At 38.7% G+C, this 23,972-nt stretch overlaps 4 protein-coding genes across 11 annotated transcripts; 1 reads left to right on the top strand and 3 right to left on the bottom strand.

Annotated features, from left to right (window-relative positions):
• Positions 1-3: 3 nt before the first annotated feature.
• Positions 4-4,623, top strand: LOC103425766 (aspartokinase 2, chloroplastic-like). Of its 2 annotated transcripts, none has more exons than XM_008363864.4 (14): positions 4-582; positions 760-1,275; positions 1,382-1,464; positions 1,562-1,602; positions 1,809-1,963; positions 2,103-2,252; positions 2,340-2,435; positions 2,522-2,638; positions 2,898-3,017; positions 3,101-3,193; positions 3,277-3,399; positions 3,662-3,778; positions 3,928-3,990; positions 4,232-4,623. In XM_008363864.4, the coding sequence occupies exons 2-14, from the start codon at positions 868-870 to the stop codon at positions 4,370-4,372; spliced, it is 1,707 nt and encodes a 568-aa protein (XP_008362086.1). In that variant the 5' UTR covers positions 4-582; positions 760-867; the 3' UTR covers positions 4,373-4,623. The 2 variants fall into 2 exon arrangements, with proteins under 2 accessions (XP_008362086.1, XP_008362087.1); XM_008363865.4 differs by having other exon boundaries at positions 12-582; positions 3,277-3,393.
• A 1,391-nt stretch (positions 4,624-6,014) lies between these two features.
• LOC103425765 (sialyltransferase-like protein 1) lies at positions 6,015-9,557 on the bottom strand. The gene is made up of 11 exons (XM_008363863.3): positions 9,234-9,557; positions 9,045-9,124; positions 8,717-8,803; positions 8,541-8,618; positions 8,360-8,451; positions 8,031-8,232; positions 7,747-7,837; positions 7,527-7,585; positions 7,263-7,411; positions 6,937-7,018; positions 6,015-6,831 (listed from the first exon to the last, which is right to left on the bottom strand). Exons 1-11 carry the CDS (start codon positions 9,358-9,360, stop codon positions 6,451-6,453), a joined length of 1,428 nt encoding a protein of 475 aa, XP_008362085.3. The 5' UTR covers positions 9,361-9,557; the 3' UTR covers positions 6,015-6,450.
• Positions 9,558-10,496: 939 nt separating this feature from the next.
• LOC103425763 (uncharacterized) lies at positions 10,497-14,827 on the bottom strand. 6 transcript variants are annotated; one of them, XM_029097970.2, is made up of 10 exons: positions 14,478-14,799; positions 14,214-14,266; positions 12,983-14,093; positions 12,786-12,907; positions 12,427-12,515; positions 12,081-12,183; positions 11,880-11,984; positions 11,673-11,790; positions 11,037-11,213; positions 10,497-10,874 (listed from the first exon to the last, which is right to left on the bottom strand). In XM_029097970.2, exons 1-10 carry the CDS (start codon positions 14,698-14,700, stop codon positions 10,714-10,716), a joined length of 2,262 nt encoding a protein of 753 aa, XP_028953803.2. In that variant the 5' UTR covers positions 14,701-14,799; the 3' UTR covers positions 10,497-10,713. The 6 variants fall into 6 exon arrangements, with proteins under 6 accessions (XP_028953803.2, XP_070672682.1, XP_070672683.1 ...); XM_070816581.1 differs by having other exon boundaries at positions 10,497-10,871; XM_070816582.1 differs by having other exon boundaries at positions 10,497-10,868.
• A 499-nt stretch (positions 14,828-15,326) lies between these two features.
• LOC103425762 (probable alpha-mannosidase At5g13980) lies at positions 15,327-23,291 on the bottom strand. 2 transcript variants are annotated; one of them, XM_070816578.1, is made up of 28 exons: positions 23,150-23,291; positions 22,985-23,059; positions 22,689-22,777; positions 22,430-22,604; positions 22,161-22,280; positions 21,888-21,971; positions 21,719-21,790; positions 21,499-21,612; positions 21,021-21,121; positions 20,843-20,936; positions 20,577-20,744; positions 20,400-20,489; positions 19,645-19,710; positions 19,478-19,534; positions 18,835-19,191; positions 18,538-18,618; positions 18,310-18,369; positions 18,152-18,223; positions 17,977-18,024; positions 17,759-17,878; positions 17,502-17,567; positions 16,988-17,100; positions 16,796-16,880; positions 16,517-16,627; positions 16,329-16,424; positions 16,099-16,146; positions 15,872-15,940; positions 15,327-15,792 (listed from the first exon to the last, which is right to left on the bottom strand). In XM_070816578.1, exons 4-28 carry the CDS (start codon positions 22,592-22,594, stop codon positions 15,565-15,567), a joined length of 2,685 nt encoding a protein of 894 aa, XP_070672679.1. In that variant the 5' UTR covers positions 22,595-22,604; positions 22,689-22,777; positions 22,985-23,059; positions 23,150-23,291; the 3' UTR covers positions 15,327-15,564. The 2 variants fall into 2 exon arrangements, with proteins under 2 accessions (XP_070672679.1, XP_070672680.1); XM_070816579.1 differs by lacking the exon at positions 22,161-22,280.
• Between the last annotated feature and the right edge of the window lie 681 nt (positions 23,292-23,972).

Here is a 23,972-nt window from a genome sequence, read left to right as displayed (position 1 = left end):
AGCGGCGTCTCGATTCCTCACTAAGTGCGCTCACCAACGAAATTATTCAAGACATAACCATTTTCCACCGTGAGATCTACCCCCGCCATCCTCATCGAACCGCCAATAACGCTCGTATCCTGTGAACCTATAAAGATTGAGTCTCCACCGTCGGTTCCACTGAAAACGACGAGACGATTTTCATAAAAATATGAAAACACATAAGAGAACTAATTTATTTAATGAAAAAGAAAAAGAAATTAAAATAAAATAAGAAACACGTTGGGCATTCCACAATTTCCATTCGTTCATTCAACAAACAACATAACACAACGCGGTTAAAAAGAAGAGGCGCCGCCAGGGTTTGGTTTGGTTTGGTTTGGTTTGGTTTGTTTGTTGTGTGTTGTCTTTCCGGTGTTCCTTCCGCATTCCTCGAGTATTGAGAGAGATTCGCCGCCAGCTCCCCCTCTCAATGCTCTGAATCTACGACGGACCACAGAGCCTCTGCCGCCTCCTCTGCCACCACTCTCGTTCCCTTGTTGTAGGCTTGGAGGCTTTACGTCTGGTTTGCTCTCATCTCATTGATCTGCCAATCATCTCAAGGTACTTTTCAACCTCTCTAATATATGAATGCATTTAATATCAATGCAAATGAGTTAATTCCTTCTCTGTCTTTTACTTTTACTTCAAACAAAAATAAATTGTGAAATTACATCTTTATGTTGTTTTAGCCGTTTGTTTAGTTCAGAAAATTTTCAGTGAAGTTATGGAATTTTGCAGATTGAGCTGCAGCTAAAAGTTCGAATTCGTCAAACCGGTTGTGTTGGGATCTTGAGTTCGTAGCTCTGTACGCCATTCACATCATTCGTCGAAATAACTTCTTTTAGAATGGAAACTGCCTTGCATTTTTCCCGAGTTAAAACTCTGTGCCCTGCATCCCCAGAAAGATCTTTGCGATTCAAGCAACCACTATGGTCGCAAAGTCTTCGTTTCGCTACTGGTGTCGCTTCCAGCAATGGATTCTTTGCAAGTGCTAAAAGCTTTTCTTGTACGAGCAGGGTTTTGAGAGTCAGTTGCGAGGGAGGAATTGCGGATGTTCTTGAAAAGAAACAGACTGACAATCAAAGCCTTGGTGACAATGAGAAACAATTGACTTGCGTCATGAAGTTTGGTGGCTCCTCGGTGGCCACTGCAGAGAGAATGAGAGAGGTTGCTGATCTTATACTCAGCTTCCCACAAGAGAGGCCTGTCATTGTTCTTTCTGCCATGGGAAAGACAACTAACAAACTCTTACTGGTACCACATTATATGAATATTACTTAGATATTGTCATCCAACCTTTTATCCCTTCATTTCTTATGAATAACAACAAATGATGGTCAAATTGGTTGCTCATGAGTAGGCAGGAGAAAAGGCTGTCACTTGCGGTGTCACCAATGTATCTATGATTGATGAGTTGAGCTTCATAAAAGAATTACATCTCAGGTGAGTGCAGCGGAATATTTATTTTTCTAGTGCGATGTTTTAGGAAAAATAATTCAATTTTTGATTTCCTCACTGTGCACCATCCTATTTTGAATAGGACCGTGGAAGAACTTGGAGTGGACAGCTCTATCATATCATGTGAGTTTCTTTTCTTATCTGCACGTAAAGTCCATTGTTTTTTTAATGCAAAATATGATCCTTGTTTTGCATATTAGCAAGTCCAAATTTGTCCAAAGTTTTAAGCAGCCTAAAGCCTTGGCTGTTCTGTTAGCATGGCTGTGTATACATTGTTCATTGTAATCCTACTGATTTATATGGCTTTTCCTGTTATCTCTGATTTGCAGCACACCTGGAAGAACTGGAACAACTTCTGAAGGGAATTGCTATGATGAAAGAGTTGACTTTACGAACAAAAGACTATCTGGTTTCATTTGGGGAATGCATGTCCACAAGGCTCTTTGCTGCCTATCTGAATAAGATTGGTGTTAAAGCCCGCCAGGTATGTTCTTTCCCAATTTAATGTAATTGTGGAAGTGATTTCAAATTTCCAGCTGTAATTTCTGAGGAATTCCTAATTGTTTGTTAGCACCATTCTTGCGGATAGCAAGTTAATATAATCGTGTTTGTTGTTTTGGCAGTATGATGCTTTTGAAATTGGGTTTATAACCACAGATGACTTCACAAATGCGGACATCTTGGAGGCAACTTATCCAGCTGTCGCAAAGAGGGTACAGGGTGATTGGATATGTGATCCTGCTATTCCAATTGTTACTGGTTTCCTTGGAAAGGTGTCTCTTCTGGCTAACTTCAACATGTATTCTGTTTTTGAAAAGGTTCAACTATTAACACCATTGACACTGTTTTTCTGGTTGCAGGGATGGAAATCATGTGCTGTGACTACATTGGGTAGAGGTGGCAGTGATTTGACAGCTACAACCCTTGGTAAAGCATTGGGGTTACGAGAAATTCAGGTGTGTTTGAATAAAAAATAATTTTGCTCAAGTTCCTAGTTCTTTTAAAAGTAGCAAAATATGACCTATTTTTCAATGTCTTACAGGTGTGGAAGGATGTTGATGGCGTTTTGACATGTGATCCTAACATATATCCGCGTGCTGAACCTGTACCTTATTTGACATTTGAAGAGGCTGCCGAACTAGCATATTTTGGTGCTCAGGTATCAACAGTGATGCTAAATGTTGATAATATCCGCAATACTTCTCTTATTAACAAGTGCCAATATTAGGTGCAAGGTTCTCCAACTTATTTAATCCGGTTTTTTTTTCTGACTTTAAATACTTAGTTTTCCTGTTCTAATGATTTGTTGTGCTTTGGAGTAGTCAATAAGCTCTTAAACCACCTGTATTTTAGTTACACTTGTGTTCTTTCAACAAGAAAAAAAACATGATTTAATAATTTTTCTTTCCTTCTTGCAGGTCTTGCATCCACAGTCCATGAGACCAGCCAGAGAGGCTGATATTCCAGTGAGGGTTAAAAATTCATACAACCCCAACGCTCCCGGTACTGTCATTACCCATGCAAGAGATATGAGCAAGGTTTGTAGTAGTCTGCTGGAAAATTGAGCACCACTGTCATAAAATGCTCGAGACTTCATTGAATTTTTCTGTCTCTATTGCAGGCTGTATTAACAAGCATTGTTTTGAAAAGGAACGTGACTATGTTGGATATTGTTAGCACTCGCATGCTGGGTCAATATGGATTTCTTGCTAAGGTGAAGAAAACAAATTACCTTGTTTCTGTTGGTTGTCCCTCTTGATAACTTGGTGGCTTTTATTTATAATATTTTCCATGTAGGTATTTACAACTTTCGAAGATTTGGGCATATCAGTTGATGTTGTTGCTACCAGTGAAGTTAGTATTTCCTTGACACTGGATCCCTCAAAGCTTTGGAGCAGAGAGCTTATTCAGCAGGCAAGCGTATGATCTCATCTTCCATTTGCTCTTACTGGTTATGATTTTCTGGAGTTACTTGACCCATGCATCTAAGCTTTATTAAATTGTCTGCGTGTGTTTTTTTATGATTTTTCATTTTATGTATGTTCCTTCTTGTTGGTGCATGTTATGGAAAAATTGTAGCCAATCACGTGCACAACATATTTGAAGTGAAGATGGTTGACCAGTCAATTTTTGCATGGAATTGTTACATAAAATCTCATTGAATACTGCATCTTCCTTGCAGGAACTTGACCATGTTGTGGAGGAACTTGAGAAAATTGCTGTTGTCAATCTTCTTCAGCACAGATCAATTATATCTCTCATTGGAAATGTGCAGAGGTCATCACTGATACTAGAGAAGGTGCTGTATTGTGTTTTGCTAAGTAGTTAAAAAAGTCCCCTAAATTTCTTTTGTTCTCTGGTCGACTGCAATTGTTCAGTCAACATTAGCTACCCCTTTGTTCATGTATATTTGATTTTGGTATTGACATTTTTGGTCGTATGTGGCAGGCATTTCAGGTTCTTCGAACCATTGGAGTCAATGTTCAGATGATCTCTCAGGGTGCATCCAAGGTATCTCCTAGCAACAATAGTTCTGTCCCTTTTCCTATTAACAGTAAAACGGAAAGCCAAATTTTGATTTGACTGTTTGTGTCTATCTGTGATTTTTCTCACTCTCCTAAATCCTGGTTAATTTTCCATTGGACGTGATTCATGAATGAATAGTGTGGTTACAGTTGACTTCCTATGAAATGTTTATGCATTTGATCGTTGTGGTAGATGAACTCACCGTTTACCTATTACCACCGGCCAGGTTAATATCTCTTTGGTTGTAAATGACAATGAAGCGGAGCAGTGCGTTAGGGCTCTCCACCAGGCTTTCTTTGGAAATGATCTCTTTGAAGTAGAACGTGGATCCAAGAATGGTTCTGTCTTAGTGTCAGAGCAACATTGAACGAGATTCAATTCTTCGATTCTTTGAAAATGATCTGTTAGTTTAAACAGCTTATGATTTTCAGCTTTAGTCATTAGTTTGACCATTTATGGGGAAAATCTCTGCCCCTTCGGCTGTCAGCTTAGAATTGAAGACGTGGCATCGCCACCAATATTGTATCATGTTGGATGATGTAATGCTTGTGTTGCAAGGAGTTAACTAGGAATGAATTGTATTTTTGGTGAAATAAAGAATTGTCATTCTTGTGAAAATTGTTTTTGATTAAATGGTTGTTCTGGTACCTGGACGAAGGATTTGCGGGAAAAACCTACAATCGCAAGAGCGAAACATTTCCCCATCACTTTCTCAAACTTTCAATGTGGCTTAAGGATTATGCCATGGTGTTAATGAAAAGATGCCAGCCCGTCTCTAAAATGATGGAAACTGCTTGAGTCTCTAACTGTTACTTCCCGCCCAACAATCTTCGTGATCACCTTAAACTGCGGCATGGCAGTCCATGCAAGCTCGCAAGTTCTTCATCACCACCATCGGTGATCCTTCTGGTGCGCTGATCAATGCAAAAGCAAATTGCTAAGCGTTCGCTGTGATATTTCAGGGACTTCACTTTTATTTCCTCATCCTCGTCGTGCAGGGCACAGCTTGTATCTGGCTTGTATCCTTCCTTTTCCATCTCCTAGGCCAACACGTCAATCTTTTTCATTATCTTCACACTCTGCTGGTGGCTCTGGTCATAAGTTTTGTGATTGATTTCAACCCAACTATATGCTGTAGCCTTTCTGATTCCTCTCTCCCTCATTGCCTTCTTCACCTTGCCAACACTCTCCCACTGAACTGTTGCTGCATAGATATTTGACATGCTGACATAAGCACCTGCATCGCTAAGCTTTGCCATATTGAAAAGTCGGTCTGCTGCTCTCTCTGCCAATTCTTGGTTCTTAAGAATTTTGCACGAGTTCAGAACTGATGACCACATAATCCGGCTTAGTTCCCCACCTATGCATGTCGGCTTTGGAAAGATTGCTGGAGTCGACGTAGCTGGAAATCATCATGTTTGTGGAGATGGTGTTTTGGTGAGGCATTTGGTCGAACAATTGTCTCGATTTAGGAAGTTCTTGACCAGAAAATTGGAGCGGAATGTGTGGGGATCGAACGGTACGGGAATCAACGGATTTCTGGGCGTTGAGGTTGGGATTAAGGAACGGTTTTGGGGATTCATACACTCTTGGAGTTGGAGTTTTAAATTTGAGGAGCGCTTTTGACGATCCAAGTGCCGTCACATGACTCGTATCATATGGAACTTGGAAAACAATGGATGGTTGAGGAAGTGAAGGCGAAGCGCGCAGCTGCATCCTGCATGTTCCTTTTGTAAAAAGACATGGATGCTAGAGGTACTTAACATAGATTAGTGAGTGGGTCCCATGGTATGTTATGCAGCAGATGTCTTAACCATTAGATGAGACGGGATCACCTTTTCTTCCAAAATATTAAATGATACTTGCAGTTGAATATACAACGTATGTCATATATTGTTGTATGGTTGAAAGATGCGCCAACGTATGTCATATATTGTTGTATGGTGATGCTCAAACATCAACGAAACAACCATACAACCCAAAATACAAGCTTAATTGTCTACACAAAATGACACTGAAATTTCCTCAAATAAAACAAAATGTCACTTAAATCAGTTTACATTCCTCCGTTGGATAATGAATATCTATGTAGTATGTACTGAAAAGAATCTATTACAAACGTTAATTAAGCCACCTTATATGCGTATTCCAGACATCTTTCCACTTCCAAAAATCTCTACAAATGTAACCCAAAAAATACAAGAATTCGATTTCTGTCGACATCTTTCCCACTGCTTAAGGCAGCTTCAGATTCCTCCCATGTCACGACCACTGATCCAAGTATAACGAGAGAAGTAAAACAAGCCGCACTCCATAATCCACCGGGATGAAGACCATCTCACTGAAAATTCCACAAGTCAAGGAGAAACCGGTAACACACGGCTGGGTCTGCTCTTAACCATCCAAGTTAAATCCATAAAGACTCAAACACAGGATATTTCTTGGCTAGACATCTGATAAGGAATGCCTCACGCATACTAGGTCATCCAACTTATTGCCATCCATTTTGTAGAGAGAAACACCTTCCATTTGAATATAGTGGTCCTGTGCCTCCTTCCTCAGACTCTTGAAAGGCAAAACTTCCCATTTATTGTAATTTGAAAACTTTCTTTTATCACTCATGTCTGGAGAGCCTGAGACAGGCCCAACTTTGTCAGGGTCCACATTGCCGGACACCTTGCAACTACCAAACTGTCCCAAGTCACCAGCCTCACCCCTCTTTAATCGCAATGCAGCTGCATGAGCTCTGCCTATCATTTCTCGACTTGGAACATCTGACCAATCTTGCTTCCTCTTAGATCTCATGGGAGAATGGATTCTAATAACCTGACATATAAAAAAAAAGCTAAAAGTTGAAACATTCGGTGATGAGAATTCAGGCATGCGCCTGCATTTTCGATATCTATAAAGAAAAAATGTGTATGTTCTTACACCAAGGCACTCTAGGAGCTGGTAGTATGCCCTTCCTTGAAGTGGATTATGCCCCTTCCTAGGTGTAGAGAAGTAGCGTGTCCTACAATAAAGCAGCAAATTGGTAAGCCATAAGAAGACATATAAACAATGTCACACCTGAGTTGATACAAATAATATATAAACTAGAGGGCATCTACTGAACCATAACACTGCGTGATCAGAAATGCAAAAGAAACTTATATTCACATGCAAAGGCATGAATATAAACAGGTTCCTTGCTTGCTATAATAATGCCAGCCAATAAATAACAACAATGTATCAAGTAAAAGCCAAAGGAAACAAACCATTCAGTATAGCCAGGATCAACAGTGAAACCATATATGTCAACAACGTCGCACATAGATAGTGCTAATTCTATTGATTTCATTCCAGTTCCTTTGGCACCTCGGCGGAGCACAATACCTTGGAAAAGGTAGACTGGATTTGTAATACCCTGCAATATGTTAGGATCCAAAATGTTTGTGAAATCTCAGAAAATGGGGTGTGTTAACTATATTCTAAAGAAAGAAAGAAAGAAATATATTGGCCTCCTTAGATGTGAACTTCACCTTGATCATTGCATTAAAGTCTTTGTGTGTAACACTTTTGATTATAAGTACCTCATCAGCTGCATAAGAAGGGAAAGTTGCAAATATGAAAACACACTTGAGTAACTTTTCGTGAAGCGCCACGAAGGTTAGGACTTATCTAATACAGCAGGCACAACTTAACTTGGCCACACAAAAGTAAGAAATAAAAATTTATACACACAAAATATTAGAAGCATACCGGACCCATTTAATATGGCAACCATGTTTCGAGCAGCACCCCTTACAACAAGCCGAAAATCCCTCTTCAGACCCACATACTTGGCATATTTCTACACATATGAAAGACTAAATAAGAATTTTATCAACCAAACTAGTGCCTATTATTCCTTCTATTGCCTATAAAAGCAGTGAACGTAACAGTATACCTGTGGTTCCAATTAGAACCACAGAAGAATCAAAGGCTGTCATGAAAGAATAAATCCATATATTCACCAATGCTACGAAACAGACATGCTATTTTACCTCATTAACAGGAGCCTCATTATCCCTTATAACAGCATCATGACTATCAATCTCTTCTCCAAACTCCGTCTTCAAAAGATCTCCTGAATTTCCAACAACTGCACATGTGCGAAATTGCCGAGGATGAAAAGGTGGCTTTGCTGGTAGTATCACATTAAGATGTTCCTCACAAAGTGTCTTATTGTAGCATTTCTTAGTTCCCCTACAACCAAAAAAACATAGGAAAGAAAAAAACAGATGGAGTGTAGGTTCGTAGGCATTTGTATGCTATAATCTATTGGCAGAAATCAAGCACAGGTTGGGAAGAGATAATGTGTAGACGAACGTACAATTGTGCTATCCTTTGTGCTGCATACTCCTCCCAACCTTTAGGCCGAACATCTAGATACTCCCTTGTCAATACAGTCGTCATGTTCCGGTACTGCATCCATCCTTAAAAAAGCATCAGTACAAAGAATTGGCATAAGGGGGTAATTAAACTTAGAGACAGATGGTAGCAGAGAGACAAACCTGCTCCCATAAAAGAAGTGCCTCGCAAACATTGTAGTGGTACTCGAGTGCTTCAAAAGTTTTAAACTGCTCGTTATACTGCAATTCGAGTCTCAAGTAGTTAGCACTCGGAGACCAGAATAGTACAAGAATTCAAGATGAAACTGTGGTGAGAAGGTAAAGGGTAGAATACGGACCCAGGTGCTGTTAGTTCCTTCCGGGAACTTAAGAGTCAGATTGCAATGGTCGATAATGTGTGCAGTCAAACCAAGCCCTCTGTTTGCCTACATTTACCTTAACCTTCGTAAGAACTCATATCCAACACAAAAACTCACCAAAATTACAGAAAAATGAAGAAAGGAAGGAGAGAAACAAAAGATTTCTTATATGAGCACAACGCAAAAATGGCAAAATTGAAGTGCTAAAACTGAATCAACAACTTGAATTAGGGATTTAAAAGAAAAGACAGATTAAAAAGGGCAGGATCAGATCGAGTGAAAATAAAGGAAATTAAGAGAAACTAACCACGCATTGCTTCACAGTAGACTGAAATTCCGATAAAACCCGAACATCATGTTGAGTGTGGAGATGTAACTTCTGATTACCTGGATTGGATACATATAATTAATGCTAAAGATTTGGAATTACGAGTGAAACACAGTGTTTAGTTTTGATTTAAAGGAAATGATATGAAGGTGAGTGAGGAGGGAGGACCTGCGAATAAAGAGGATTGGATGGCGAAAAGGAAAAGAGAGAAGAAGGCGACGGCGCAAACCAGGTAGAGTATAGTGGGCCGCCGGTTGAGGTGGTTGTTACTCGACGCCGCTTTGTGACTTCTCATTGCTCCACTACTACTACTCCTCGAACGAACAATAACAGCATCAAGTCTGTTCTAGTAGCTCGAGATTCGAGGCTGAGCTTGTGATTCAGTGAAGGATACAAGCCAGGACAATTTGCCAAGGAAACCAGTTGAATTACCAGACAAGCAACGCAATTGATTCTTCACTCGCCTAAACTATCATATATATAATTCAAAATAATAACATGACTGGTACTCGATTCTATTAAATTTGGAGGCAGATTGTCTGCCCTCTGTTTGCTACCATTCTCATCCTTTTTTTTTTTTTTTTTTTACTTAATTCACGTCAACATTTTATATTAATTTATTTTATAAAGATGATAAGATAAAAAATAATAAAAAAATAAAATGTTGACGTGACTTAAAAATGACCGCACAAATAGAAGGGGATGAGAAGGGCACCCAAACAGGAGCGCAGACAATTTGCCTCCATTAAATTTTCACGTTACTGGTGTAGTTAAAATTATGATACGTTTGACATTATAAATCTTAGTCGATTATGTATATGAATTTTATAAAATCTAGAAAATCTTTCCTATTAGTGTTTGTATTACTTAAAAGGGAAGGGAGTTCGGATCCCTTCTTCCTAATTCACCAAGTATGGGATCCGGACCATTGAAATTTGATCCAACGATTATAAACAGGAACCTACTTTAAAAGTTATAATAACTTTAGTCGTTGGATTAAATTTCAACAGTCCAGATCCCCGAACTTTATAAATTAGGAGAAAGGGATCCGGAGAGTATCCCTTTCCTACTTAAAAAACAAATTTCTCCCCCTTTACCAATTTTCCTCTCCTCTCTTCCCCCTCCTTGAATACATGCCACAGCAATTACTACTTTCTTTTTTCTTTTTATATTTTTATAGATTAAGTAAGTAAAAAAAAAAAAAAAATAATAATAATAATAATAATAAAAGAAATTATTAGAGAACGGAAGTGATCTTTCGAGCATTGGACACTGTCCTAGAAAGTTGAATAAAAATACCAACGGATTCCAATTTTATACATGGGCAAAACCCAATTGGTAACATGAAGCTCACGGTTATTATAAAAGATGCAACCGTTAAACGTGGGTAAAGATCTTCTGCATGCGCATTCAGAACAATGTAAGAAGCCCTTCCATATAAGTCGTACCATTTATTGAGTCTCTGTATTAGCTAGAAAAAAATACAAAAACAAACACAAGAAAAGAGGCGGAGGACTTCGGTAATGGCTCTTATTTTTTTACATCTACCCCATCTACATAATGATCACACATTCACAAGCTTTTGTGCCATCAAAGGTTAATAGATACAAGACGACACCATTATCGTTCACGAGATTTTCACTAGATATCAGTAGCGCCGACCACTAGCGGTTGACAAAAGGACTCGACTCTGTTTCTTTCCCTTCTTTCCCGAATCATTTATCTTGGGTGGATCCATATTTTCACCAGGCTTAGCTCTGGCGATTATATTAGCAAATGACGCAACACCCGCATTCTGGGTACCTGCTGATGGAGAAAAAACATGAAACAGGGTTGAGCAACCACTACTCTCGAGATACAACATACTATTATCTTAGTATGACCCTGATCAAATATTCCCCAGATTTGATTGCATAACCGTTTAATCTCAAGCAGAAAAAACAACCAGCATAACAAGATTTTCATAAATACCATTTGTCTTGGGAAAGACTCTCCCTGCATCATTGCCATTCAGAGAATTGCTTCCTTCTAGTTTCAGCGCTGGAGAATCATGCGCAGCAGCAAAACCAAGCTTTGTAACACTCGAGAAGAGCTTCCTTTCCCCAACAACAGGAGGGCTTGATGATGTCACTGTACAACTTCCCAAAGCTGAAAACAGGAAGCATATGCATAAACTATTAAATGATATTTAAAATAAGAGCACAGTATATACAAATATACTTCGGCAAACTTCAACAAGAAGGGGTAATAATTAATACAACAGCTTAGAGCAAACATACATATAGATATGAATCTGCAAACTTCAACAATAAACAATAACAAAAAATTCAGAAGCCTAGTTTTCAAGCACACCTAACTTAAAATGTTTGAATGCATTGCGGGCTTTAGGACAACAAGATAAAACTCTGATCTAGTATGCCAGAAATGCTGAAGGTTTCAGAACTAGGATGCCACACCATACTTCAATTTTGTTTTTCCTTATTTGGACAATACATTTATTCCAAAACAACCCAATGGTACTGCTTGAGTGGAATAAATTTACATAAAAAAGGTCATGCGTCTAAATATATACAACATATACAACATATACAAGGAACATTATATTACCCTCGAAGTCATCCATGGAGAATGTAGGGGATCCCTCATGCAAGGACTGCCCATAACCTGCTACTATGGGGATGGGATATGCCATGGTAGATTCAGCCTTCATTTTCTCCTTTTGCTCCTATAAATAGGAATAGCATATAATTTTAAAGCATGAACAAACTAATGTTATTTTTATACAGTATATAATGAAAAAGCAATTAATAATACCTTCCTAGCAAGTTGCTTCCTCTTCTGTTCACGCTTCTTTATGTCTTCCATAAAGGGAGACAACGCATCAGGAGACAATACCTCACTGAGATCAATCTCACAAAACTGAAATGTGAGTGTATAGTGATTAGATACTATGCGCAACCTGAAACAATAATGCTCTTATAGTGTGATGTCATTCGGATCATGTATCAAAGCTACCTGGAATATTGTTGTTAAAGAAAAATGACTCAAGTAGCGGTAGCGCCTCCTCATAGCTTCTGTCTGAGTCACAGTCTCCAATTGCAAAATTTTTCCACTTACCCTGCAATAACGAATTTGACCCATTTTCACATTTCAGAAATAAGAAGACCCCACATTTCAGAAATAAGAAGACCCCATATTTAATAAAAATGACTCAAATACCGTCTTCTAATGTCAGACAAGTAGAACTGTAAAGAATATGCATCCTATAGAAGAATATCCTTCTGGATATAGGGGGCCCTTATAATAGATTTTGCATATTCTATCCATACAACAGAAACAATCAGTAAACTTTCAACCATACCTGTGTGGTAGCATATCATGGCTCCCATAGTGGTGTAGAAGGCATTTCATGTTCAACGGATGAATAATGATGTGCTGACCATCAGCTGCCTGATATAGAGACATAAAATATAAATAGCTAAACCACTGAAAACTTTCTTCAATCTTAAGGTTCAAAGAGAGAGAAAGGAGCACATGACCGACTAACACACCAAATACAAACCAGTAGGAAAACAGTTTTAAAAAGTTAAACAACTGTTGCAAACAAGACAAAGATAGTTGCAATTACTATGTATAGAAATGAGCAGGTTAGTAAAATGTGAACCGTAGAAATTAATTGCAAAAGACAAAAGGGAAACATGATATCTAAGTATCAGTCACCTGGTAGAAATTGTATGATTCCTTCTCCTTTACACTTCCAGAGTCATGTGAGTCCCCTCGGGCACTGTTGCTTTCATCATATGAAGAAGACAAAACATTTTCTTGGCCTTCCAAAGATTCAGCTGCATCCACAGATTGGTCAGAACAAGTTCCATCATCTGACTTCTCCACAGATATAATGTCCGAACACACATTACCGTCATAGACTTCATTGGACGGATTTGCCTGTCCAAATGTAGATGCTTCATTGTTACCAATTGTAGCTTTTTCAGTTGACAAGATGGAACCAGTATTATGATTATTATATTTACAAGATTTATTACTGTTGCTAGCCCCGTGCTCGTTCCAATATTTCTTCCTCTGTTCTAATTGTTCCATTGCAGCACATACATATGGAAGCTTCTCTAGGTCATCAACAAGCCCCGACTCTGCCCTGACCAACCAACCATCTAACTCTGATATTGCTTTTCTGACTGAAAGATCTACATCTGAAGTAAATGTTAACTTTGAAAATGGATCATAGCTTTCATCATCGCAACCTCCAACAGCACCTTTCTCTTGTTTACTTTTATGGGATAAAGTAAATGAATCCTTTTGTCGACTAATAAGCATAAACTCTATAGTATCACCAACACAATACTGCTTAACATTCTCCACGAATAGAGTGTATAAATCCTTCGGGGATATCATCACAAAACACAATGGGCAACTTTTCCAACAGTCTCCTTTATGATCCTCCTTCCCCATCAACAAGTATTGCAGAATACATGGGAAACAGAAGATATGTCCACATGAGGTTATCTGCGGACATAGAGGATATTCCAGACAAATGGGACACTGAACCACAGTTGGGGTGGAATATCTCACGCAAATGATGTCCTCCCACTGTAACACCTTATCTGGATCCATCGCTTCAGCTGAGTAGTTTACTGAATCTAACACTACGAATTTGTAGTTAGCCTGAAGAAATAGATCTTTGTTGTATGGCTTCCTCTTGTGTTGCCTTCTTGAAGAAGGAGGAGCAGCTCTATGCTGAGGACGAGATATGGGGTCATAATAAAAATTCAACAAGTGGTTGCCATTCATCAGCTGGGTTTTCCTTCCTGTTTGATGAGTGGAGTTTCCATGAGAAGCAACAGACCCCATACTATGTTGAGTTGAACTAGAACCATCGGTTCCTGACCTTTTCCCTCTAGACCAGGGTGATCCAACCCCTCGTCCACCTCCACCAGAGTGACACTGTGAATGTGTGTGGTGGAGGTTATTGGGTAAAGCCTGGTTACCCCAAGGCATCCCTAACTCAGTCACCTAGATAAAAGAAACAAACAACGACAAAGAACTGAAAGTCATTACTCAATTGCTCTCTCAGATCATACAAGCGTGGGTACTGCAGAAAAACGAAACATTCAAAACATAAAGTCAATATACCTGCTGGGAAGATCCACCAGAATCTTCTGCAGCTGGTGCCGATGGCGACAGGCCTGCAGACGAATAATTTAAACAACATTCTATTTCAAGTAGTAAAAATCAAACACCTTCAAGCAGAGCGAAGATCAATAATGGACTCCAAACTGCTGTACTTATCCAAGAAAAGATTGATTCTTTCCAATTTGCCCAAATTCTAGGGTATTTACTTTCTAATAAACAAGGTAACGGAAAAGAAACAGATTGAAGAAGTTGAAAATCAAACACCTGAAGAAGTAGCGGAGGAGCTAGATTGAGAGTCGGAGATCCGAAGCGATCCAAATTGGAGAATTTGGCGGGAGGGATCCGGCGGAGACAGCGACTGGGATTGGGATTGAGAAAGGGAAACGTGGTGATGGCGGTGTCCATGTTGGGAGTTAGGGTTTATAGAGGGAGCTGAAGAGGTAGACGATGATATAGATCCTTGGTCTTGGTTGGGCAAGATGGACATGAAAATTCTTCCAAAAACTCTGTTCTTCTCGCTAATCGGCTCACCAGTCAAGCATTTGCCTTTCCCTATTTATTATTTTCATGTATTTATCCGACAGACCCGCCAATCTATCCTTCAGCATCTTCACCGAATATCGGTTCGGCCACCGCTACAATTACATTTTAACCCCTGGGCTTAGATGGCTTCGGTAGACTTTCCTCAGCAAATTTAAGCTATATGTTTGAAGAAATTTTCGGTAGAGTTTTGCCGAACAGATCCCTACCATCGAACAATTATTATTACAAGTTTTGGTGGTATTTAAGCTTTGTTGTTACATGTTAGTAATTACTTTCCTTTAATTTTAAGATACTTTTTGTAGATTTTATAGATATGGTGCACAAGGGTCTCTCATGTGCGCCCGTACAGCCTCGTCTACTAGAAGGAATAAAAGTCGATGATATATAGTTGAACCAAAGGGGGTTGAGGCACCATAGGCTGTTGACCCTCAACCAAAGCATGTGGATAAGATGGAATCATGGGAGGGCGAAGAGGAGCGATCTTGTGAGCTATTTACTAGGGAGGGTACATGATGAGCCTCTTATTCTTCCATTTCTTAGAGGCCATCAAGATCAATCTGTACGCAGGAGTTTCAAAAGTCACATAGCAGCTGCCATTTAATAGTAGCTTATCAACTCAATACTTAGTACAACCTCATTTCATAAACCACATCGTTCCCTGATTTTTACGCGTTTATCGTTTTTCCTCTGCTTGTTTCGTTCAACACTAGAAACATAACTCAATGTCTATTTACATGACAGAAAAAGTCTCAGGACTCCAGAAGCCAAGGGCCTCTCAAGTCTCCTCTACGTTTTCAGTCTCATTCGGTTAGGCATCAAATGAATAATGATTGAAGCTTTGGTTAAACTCAACGAGAAAGGTTCGGATTTCCATTGGTGCAAGTTCCACAACCAGTTTTGCAGGATCAACAGTTCCACCCCTCGCAACCTTTGCTTCTGATGAAGAGCCTTCTTCCACCTTCCAATTGAGTCTCTTTTTCTCCATTCCTGTCCGTTCTTGATTTGCCGATAAGTTCATCTCTGTAAGTTTACCAATCTGTACCGGAAAAGCACGATATTATAAGAAAAGAATTCAATAATGAACTCTGGTTAATGTTTGTGGCTCTTTCTTTTACCTTCTTCCTGGGGAAGAGCTGCTTCAACTCTACATTTGCCATTACAGAAAGATCCCTGTCCTCTCCAATCTGAGCACAATTTTGAACAAGAAAAAACAATAGTAGTAAATAAAATGCGGAGGATCGGAAGTGAAGATGCTGGCTCTAACAGAGTACATTATAAATAAATGAATGAGGTACTAGAGCAGAAATAGATAGTTGAAGTAGAACGAGTGAGAGATTAGAACCTCATATAAATGTGCTAATCGAAGGAGAACTTTTCCATCATCAAGCTCCTATGCAAATTAAAGAAACCAGGAAACCAGGATATCACAAGTCTGTATTCTGCTGCTATCGTTGTGGTTTCGATTCAATATTCTAGGAAAGTTGAATTGGACCCCATTCTTAACTAGGTAAAATTAAAATTAAAAAGCTAAAGAGAAATAACATCCGAAATTCTAGATAAGCCCCAAGTTACCTGAAGAGTTATAAGAGCGACGTTATTAGGTAAACTGTACGAGGAACCAACCCCTGAAAAAGTGGTTACATGAGAATTCTTCCAGTTATCTCCATCCTACAGAAAGGGAGCCACCTATTATTGAGCAGCTCACAAGGTTAAAACCAAACTTAAATGTCTTTTCGTTTTTTTGTATTTTATATTTTCACCTGTTCAGAAAAGGCCAGTAAAAGAGGGGAATATATCTCCTGACCAAAAGTGCGACGCCACTTGGCACCTTCTCCCAGGGGGTCGATTCTGAAATAAAATTTTCCTTGGATCTGATAAGTTTTAACAGAAGCAAGAGGTGGACACAAAAGTTAGGCAACCTTAAACTCTTAGGATAGTCAAAATAGTTATACCACATCTAGATATGGTCGCAACCAAAACTCCAGTTTGGTCTATAACACCGCACAGTAGTCGTTGCAAAGCAGGTAGCATGCACTTACTCTTAGTCCACTGCAAACATTGTCAATACAGACAGTTTCATTTAGAGCCTCTGCCACACCTCTTGAGTCATCAAGTAGTAGTCTCCTGTGTGGTAAGAGAAACAAGGAAATCCCAATCATGACTTTAATTTGTATGCTCTATGAAAAAGTTACATTCATGAATGTCAATCTTATTGAAGAATAAAAACATGCCTGTGGAGCATCAGCTCTATCTGTCCATCCACTGTGCTGGACCCTCCTATAGATCGATCCACCAAAACCGAAAATTCTGTACTGTTATCTTGCATGTATATCCCAAGATTAATCTGCAAAGACAACATAAAAAAACATGTGAAGCTAATAACTAGTACAACACTCACCTATCCAATGACTACCGGATGGCAACGGAGCCAAAATATGTATAAAGAAACATATGCATTTGATATAGAAAATCTTGAGACGGAGAAATTATTGTTCTATTTAAAAGAATATAGTGGAAACAGAACTATCATGTCTTACAATTCATGAAATTCTACTAATTAAAGAGTGGGACACCGTATTCTTTCAGCCATATGCACAACACTGTGCAAGTGCAAACCAAATGTTGATACAAACTTCAACTCAGTTTGCTAGTTTTTTTACTGAAAGTTAATAAGACCAACAGAAATAGCCCCCGTAAAGCCACATAAAAAGGAGGTTTACTTTGAGGAAGGAAAAATAAACATACTGGATAATAATTTCCGGCTATAGGTTGGTGCACTTTCAGGTCCCAATCTGTTCTATAGTCGCGAATCTGCAAAAGAGAGGGATCCTTGCATTATTATATGCCAACAATAATTAGGAATGCGTATTAACTCCTAAGAGGCACTCTGATAGCTTTCTAAAAGTATAAAACTATAAGTCTACAAGATAAATAAATTTTGAGCATCAACATGATATCAAAACTACTAGATAATATATTGTAAGAGCAAGTAATTTGTGTACCCTTTCAATAAAATCACGCCCATTAGAATCAGTGTAGAACGTTTTATTGGTAGCCATGGTAGTGGCTAGTTGAGTTACAACTTCTTTGCCAATTCCGTCATCAGTAGGTAATGGCCCAACCTGAATATGCAAACGTTTTCAATGAACAGGCCTAATAATAATTTTCAATTTTTATTCGAACTTTCTTATTTCCTTTTTGTCTTTATTTGTAAACTTACAATAAACTCGAATTCAACATGCTCCTTCTCTTTGTGAATTCTGGTGACCTGTACACACATCCAATGAAACATTACTGAGATTTTATTTTAGAACATAATAATGATGCTACTGTTGCTGCAAGAGAACAAAGAGAAAACGTATACAGAGATAGCAAGCACTTGACAAGCAAGGCACCTGATATATCCATGCATTAATTTGTTGATGCACTTCATCTATTACTGGTCCACGCACGACAGTCAGAGAAGCCTGAAATTTTAAACAACAGTTGCTAATCAACAATCTCCCAACTTATGCCTGAGTCTAAATATATTTCACAAGGTAAAAGTACACACCTTTTCTCCAGGTTTTATGAGAAACGTGCCATTTGGACGGAAGATATATGCCCCGGCATTCTAGAAAAATAGAAAAAAAGAACAATAAAGCGTTTTATATCGAAACAAGTAGATACCATAGAAAGGGTCACTTAATAATCAGTTTTCATGACCTTCAAATTAAAAACATAAAAATAGAAAATAAGAAATATTGCAACAGAGCACTAGCTTCTATCAGCATTTATATACCTGAGGAATCAGAGGAGCTTTATCATCACTGCCATTATATCCATTATAAAAACCGTAAGACTGTTCGACCAATTCTTCAACCTTCAAAAGGAATGAATAGTTGAGTTAGCTACAACAATTTTTGTTTTCTATTCCATTGCCGTTTTTGGCAGTTGGATTAACAGAGCTATCACAACGTCGATAACCTGATACTGAATCGCACCAATGAAAAACAAATATGTAAAAAGGAAATACAATTGGAGAAGGAAATGCAATCATCAGGTATAGTATCTACGCAACTGTTAGGTGCATACTTACCAAGCTTCTTCTATTGACATATTTAGTCATTTTGCCTTGATTTGTAGAAAACGTGAGTTTCACATTTCCTTGACCAACTTCAATAGTGGACTCTTCCCTACTTTGAAATGTCTGTACAGATGATCTGGTGGAACCAGCACCTTTACCCAAAAGCGAGATAGTGTATGTGTTGAAACCGAGTGGTGGCACGGATACTGTAAACGCAAGCCAATAGTTTGGTGTCTTTGTTGGAGTTTGACCCAAGTATGCCTTAGCATAGTAGTTCCTTAAGCCCACATGGGCATCATCTAGTGGGAGAAGCTGTGATTCAATTTCTCTTCCCTCAGAATCATGAACAGTGACATCTTCATTGATAATCTACATTATTAACATAAATATTACGAAGGGAGTCATTGATTATCAACTTTGCATTCACATCGGCTTGTTCGCACGATCAATATAAAGCGGCCATTTATAGAAGTTTTGTACCCCAAATACGCTAAGACTTCACCCAACCCTGGTTAACATATATATATGATCTAAGCACTTGCATGGATTCTCCTCCTCGTTCTTATATTTATTTATTTCTAAAATAAATAAATGGAAAGGAAACACTAGCACAACAGAAAGCATTAAGATAGAACTTGGAAAAGGAAGTACTCACAGGAATTCGAATTACATCATCCCTCTTCCATCCTAGGGAATTGTACACCATGACAATCTATAGACAAGAAAACACCATCAGAAAATATATTTCACAAGTGGAATTAAAGTAACACTTAATAGTCGATACACTTAAGAGCATGGCATTAGGTACTTTATTTTCCTTACCAATTGTTTCGCTTCAGAAAAATTCATTTCTGATGCAGGGCAATAGCTGATATTCAGAAGTGGGCACTGGAGAATCAATGAAAACAAAGTAAATGACAAAAGGCAGAAAAGATGATGGATAGATCAACCGTTCTTCTTAGCTTGAATTTGAAATTTCACTCATTCACTTCATTGTTTCAGTTATCAAAATCCTTCTTACTGGCATGAACGTTTTAAACATACTAATCCTATCCATCTTTGCAACTACCTCATGAGTCATACTAAAGTTCAATATCCAAATTATCACCATCCATGCAGTTTAAGGTAGGCCTGGCATTTTGGACCCAACCTGTTAACCCGATCCGACCCAACCCGTTAATATTTGTATTTGGGTGGATGCTTAACGGATCGGGTCGCTAACGGGTGAACCCGTTAAATAACGGGTCACTTTGGGTCAACCCGTTAGACCCGTTAACACCCGTTAGTTGAGGATATTTTAGTAATTTTAGTAAAGTCTTAATAACAAAAAATAAACTTTATGCAAAAAAATAATAATAATAATTGTTAACGGGTGAAACGGGTGACCCGTTAGCTTAACGGGTCGGGTTCGGGTGACCCGTTAGCTTAACGGGTTGGATTCGGATGACCCGTTAACTTAACAGGTCGGGTTGAACCCGACCCAAACCAATAAACCCGACCCGTTTACAAGTCTAGTTGAAGGTCAAGTACTAGGATATGAAAATAGCATACAAGCTCAAGGGGTCAAAATTAATTACCTGTTGAAACTTCGTAGTTGGATTTACAGATCCAGTGTATGATGCAGACTCAACCAAGTGAGCAAGTGACGTGGCAACTACTTGCTCGGCCTACAGGAAGACAATGAACAAGAGAGTGAAATTTGAGTAAAATAGTTGAGGACTGAAAAGAACATGGAAGTTAAGGCTAATTCGCACCTCCGTGTAGCCTATGGCCAATCTTTTTGCATAATCATTGGCAACATGCTGCTTCTCTGTACCAGTGACTGCATCATGATGTTGAGCAATTGCCAAGGCATCTGCCAATGAATCTGTGTTGGGCCCTGAATCAGTCCTTCCTATAAAAAATTCTAGTTGCCTTGCAGCCTTTTTGTCAAGAGAGACATATATGTATGACAATAGAAAAGCTGTCAATTAACTGTAAACACTAATTCATGATACAGAGAAAAGTTGCAGGGAGATACCAAATAATAGCCACTCATTGTTCTAACGTAATGTTTCAAGGCTGGTCTACTTGTGAAGTACCCTGTCCAGTATGCATTTGCACGATCTGCATAACTGGTATGGTGACATACTTCAGTTTTACTGTAAGGTTGACACATCAAAGGAAAGATTACAAAACAAAATAAACCTAAAACTCACGGAAAGAAATCACCGGTCTTGATTGGCCATGATTCATTTGTAGCATACTTTGCATCCGTATATATGGATGGAGTAGAATACAGAGCATTAACACGTCCATCCTTGGAAGTTTCCAAAAAAAAGTAAGAACAATTGGATTTTAATAACAGCATAATATAATCAACAAACCCATACAAGACAACAAGGAAATGCATTCCTAATCAGTTAACATCTTTATATATTGCATCTTTTGGGAACGCGTTAGAAAATGAAGGTAATAGCTGGAAATAACGTATCCAGTTTATCATTTTACGTTTTTACCTCAGAACAGAGACTACAGAAAGGTTGAATCGACCAATTTGGCCTCTCAGGCACAAGCATAAATGTCCAATATCATCAGTACCAGTTATGATGATATTTAGAGGCACAAAAGGTGTGAGACTGTAATAATTTCATAAAACCAACTCAGCATCAATAAAAAGTATTAAGCGATTATTACCATGTTGACATAGTGAATGAGTTTGTCCATTTGTCGGAACCATGTGTGTGCATACTGATACATGAAATCTGTTCCCATGGTCCACATTATATGATTCGTTCGAGTTATGTTAGCCTGAGAATAAATCATTGCTGTCAGCCACCAAAATAATGCCCTGTATGATAGAAAAAAGAAAAGAAAAGAGAAAAAAGTGTTTGATGAAGACAACCAGGTAATTTACCTGTGATACTGCAGTAGCAACAAAGTCATTAACACGATCATGTACATTGTAATCAAACAAAGTGATGTCATCCTTCAATAGAACAGCAATTAAGTTTAACAATTCAAACAAGTAAATATTCAATAACCCAAATGAAATATAAAAACTTGTTTGCAAATCATGATGTTACCTGAACAATTGGGGAATCATCATTAACTTCAAAATAGAAACCAGATGGAGGCTCATAAGCCTCAGGGAATGCACCAGAAAAAATCTGGAACAGTTTAGAAGAATAATGAAGTAGTCAGCACATAATATTTCTTCTGCTGCCAATAAAATAAAAATAACACCACTAAATATTACATAATGACTAAAAGGAAGCATATCCATGATGACTTGGACAAACCCAGAATCCCAGATGTAAAAATGTTATATAAAACAAAAAGCAATTGTTGTTCATCACCTGAGCAGATGAACCGAGACTCTTCGAACCCTGCCAAATAAATTCAAGGCTCTTGTCATTTTTGCGCTTAGCCCTATCCTGGTAATCTATTCGACCAAAGAAAAGTGAGTCGAATCCCGCCTACAACAACACCAAAATGTTGTTCACAGTGTATGAGTAATACTTTCTGGCAAAAATGCTCCGGCCACAATTTCAAAAGGTGTACTCTAGGCATAGAAAAAGGAAATTTTGTGTTCAAACTTCAAAGGTAAAGCCAAAGGCGTGCTTACTTCTGCTCCCAACAAATAAGCCTGGACTGCCGAATGCCCAAAGGGGTCAATTTGCCAACCAATTCTTGGAGTCATGTCAAATTCCTTTTTAATAAAGCGATGCCCTAGAGTCGTCTGATCTATCATATCGATATAATGCGTTGCAGCCTCATCATGCATACACATTCCCCCATTTCTGAAGCATGGGGAAAAAACAAAGCATTAGTACCAAAAGAAATGAAAAGAAACCTGCCTTGCTGTTTTTGGCATATTAGATTACATGAATTCTAATTGACCCGAGGTGACTAGCTGCTTGACTATACTCTGGACGGCGTCACTCTGATCTCTCCACCACCGCTGGAAGAATGCCTGCAGTGCAATGCAATGCAATTCAATGCATTGATTAAGCAGCAAGAGATACAAGTTATATATGTTATGTAGTCATCTTGCAGTAAGTACCAAGTGCCAGTTTTAACCGTGGATATATAAATTTGGTAAGATTGGAGGTATACAACTTGGAAGCAGAACAGAAAGAAGAAGCAAGTAAAGAAAGAGAAAGAGGGTTGCCTGTTCAACCTAAATGAATTTGCGATTCTTGTCAGCCAGCAGAGCAGGAACTAAAGAATCCAACACATTTTGCACGCAAGCCCCCTATTATCCATCCATTGAAATCAAATCATCAGAAGAAACAAACAACCCTCAGAGAAGTCAGAGAGTCAGAATCCAAAATCCAGAAGAAACCTGGATGGAATTGTTGGAGCCAACATAATACTGATCAACGGTCTTTAACCAGCCAACGTCGTCGTGGGTGTGAGGGACCAAATGGACATTGATTTTGCCGGGGACTATGCCTTGGGAAGTGTTGTATGCAATAAACTTGGAGTCGGCGACTAGAAATCCGACGACCAACGTAAGCATGCACAAGAGGGACCAAGTCGTGGCCATTAGCGGAAGCACGAGCAGAGCTCTTCTCCTCCGATGAAGGTCAGCTCTCAGCAGCAGCTGTCAAGAGTAAAAAGAGTGACTCATTTTCCAGAAACAAGAGCAATTCACGCTTATTAACGTAAGAAAGCAGCGTTAAATTGCATGGATGGGAAGTGTCGCCGCAAACAGCATGACACACACACCGTTGAAGAGAGAAGAGAAAGAAGAGAGAAGCTAGAGAAGAGAGGCGATGAAATGATCACTCGCTGGTCGATCAACCTGCCATTTATATTTCTAATTCTACTCACTCTGTTTTCTCTGTGTGCCTTTTCTCTCGACTTTTTTTTTAATAATTTTAGTAGTTTTCTTATTGCAAGTGTACTCTACTCTACTCTACTCTACTCTTTGGTGGGTCATCTCATGGGTGGCTTTGTCTTTTTATTCACCAAGCTTACCTTTTTATAAAAATACTACTCTTATCAAAGAAGAAAGAGCATTCAATTTCAGTATTCGGGACCATATATTTATCCGCTGCTTCTACCTTCTTCGTTGGGAACAACTTCTTTAGTTCACAACACTCATGTTTGGTAAAGCACAGGAAGGATCAATCCAGAGGAAGTTGTTGCATGAGAATTCACCC

Source organism: Malus domestica, chromosome 17 (genome assembly GCF_042453785.1).
Source record: "Malus domestica chromosome 17, GDT2T_hap1".
Classification (NCBI taxonomy): Eukaryota; Viridiplantae; Streptophyta; class Magnoliopsida; order Rosales; family Rosaceae; genus Malus; species Malus domestica.
Note: the sequence above shows the minus strand (reverse complement) of the source record. Positions and strands in the feature narration are given on the sequence as shown.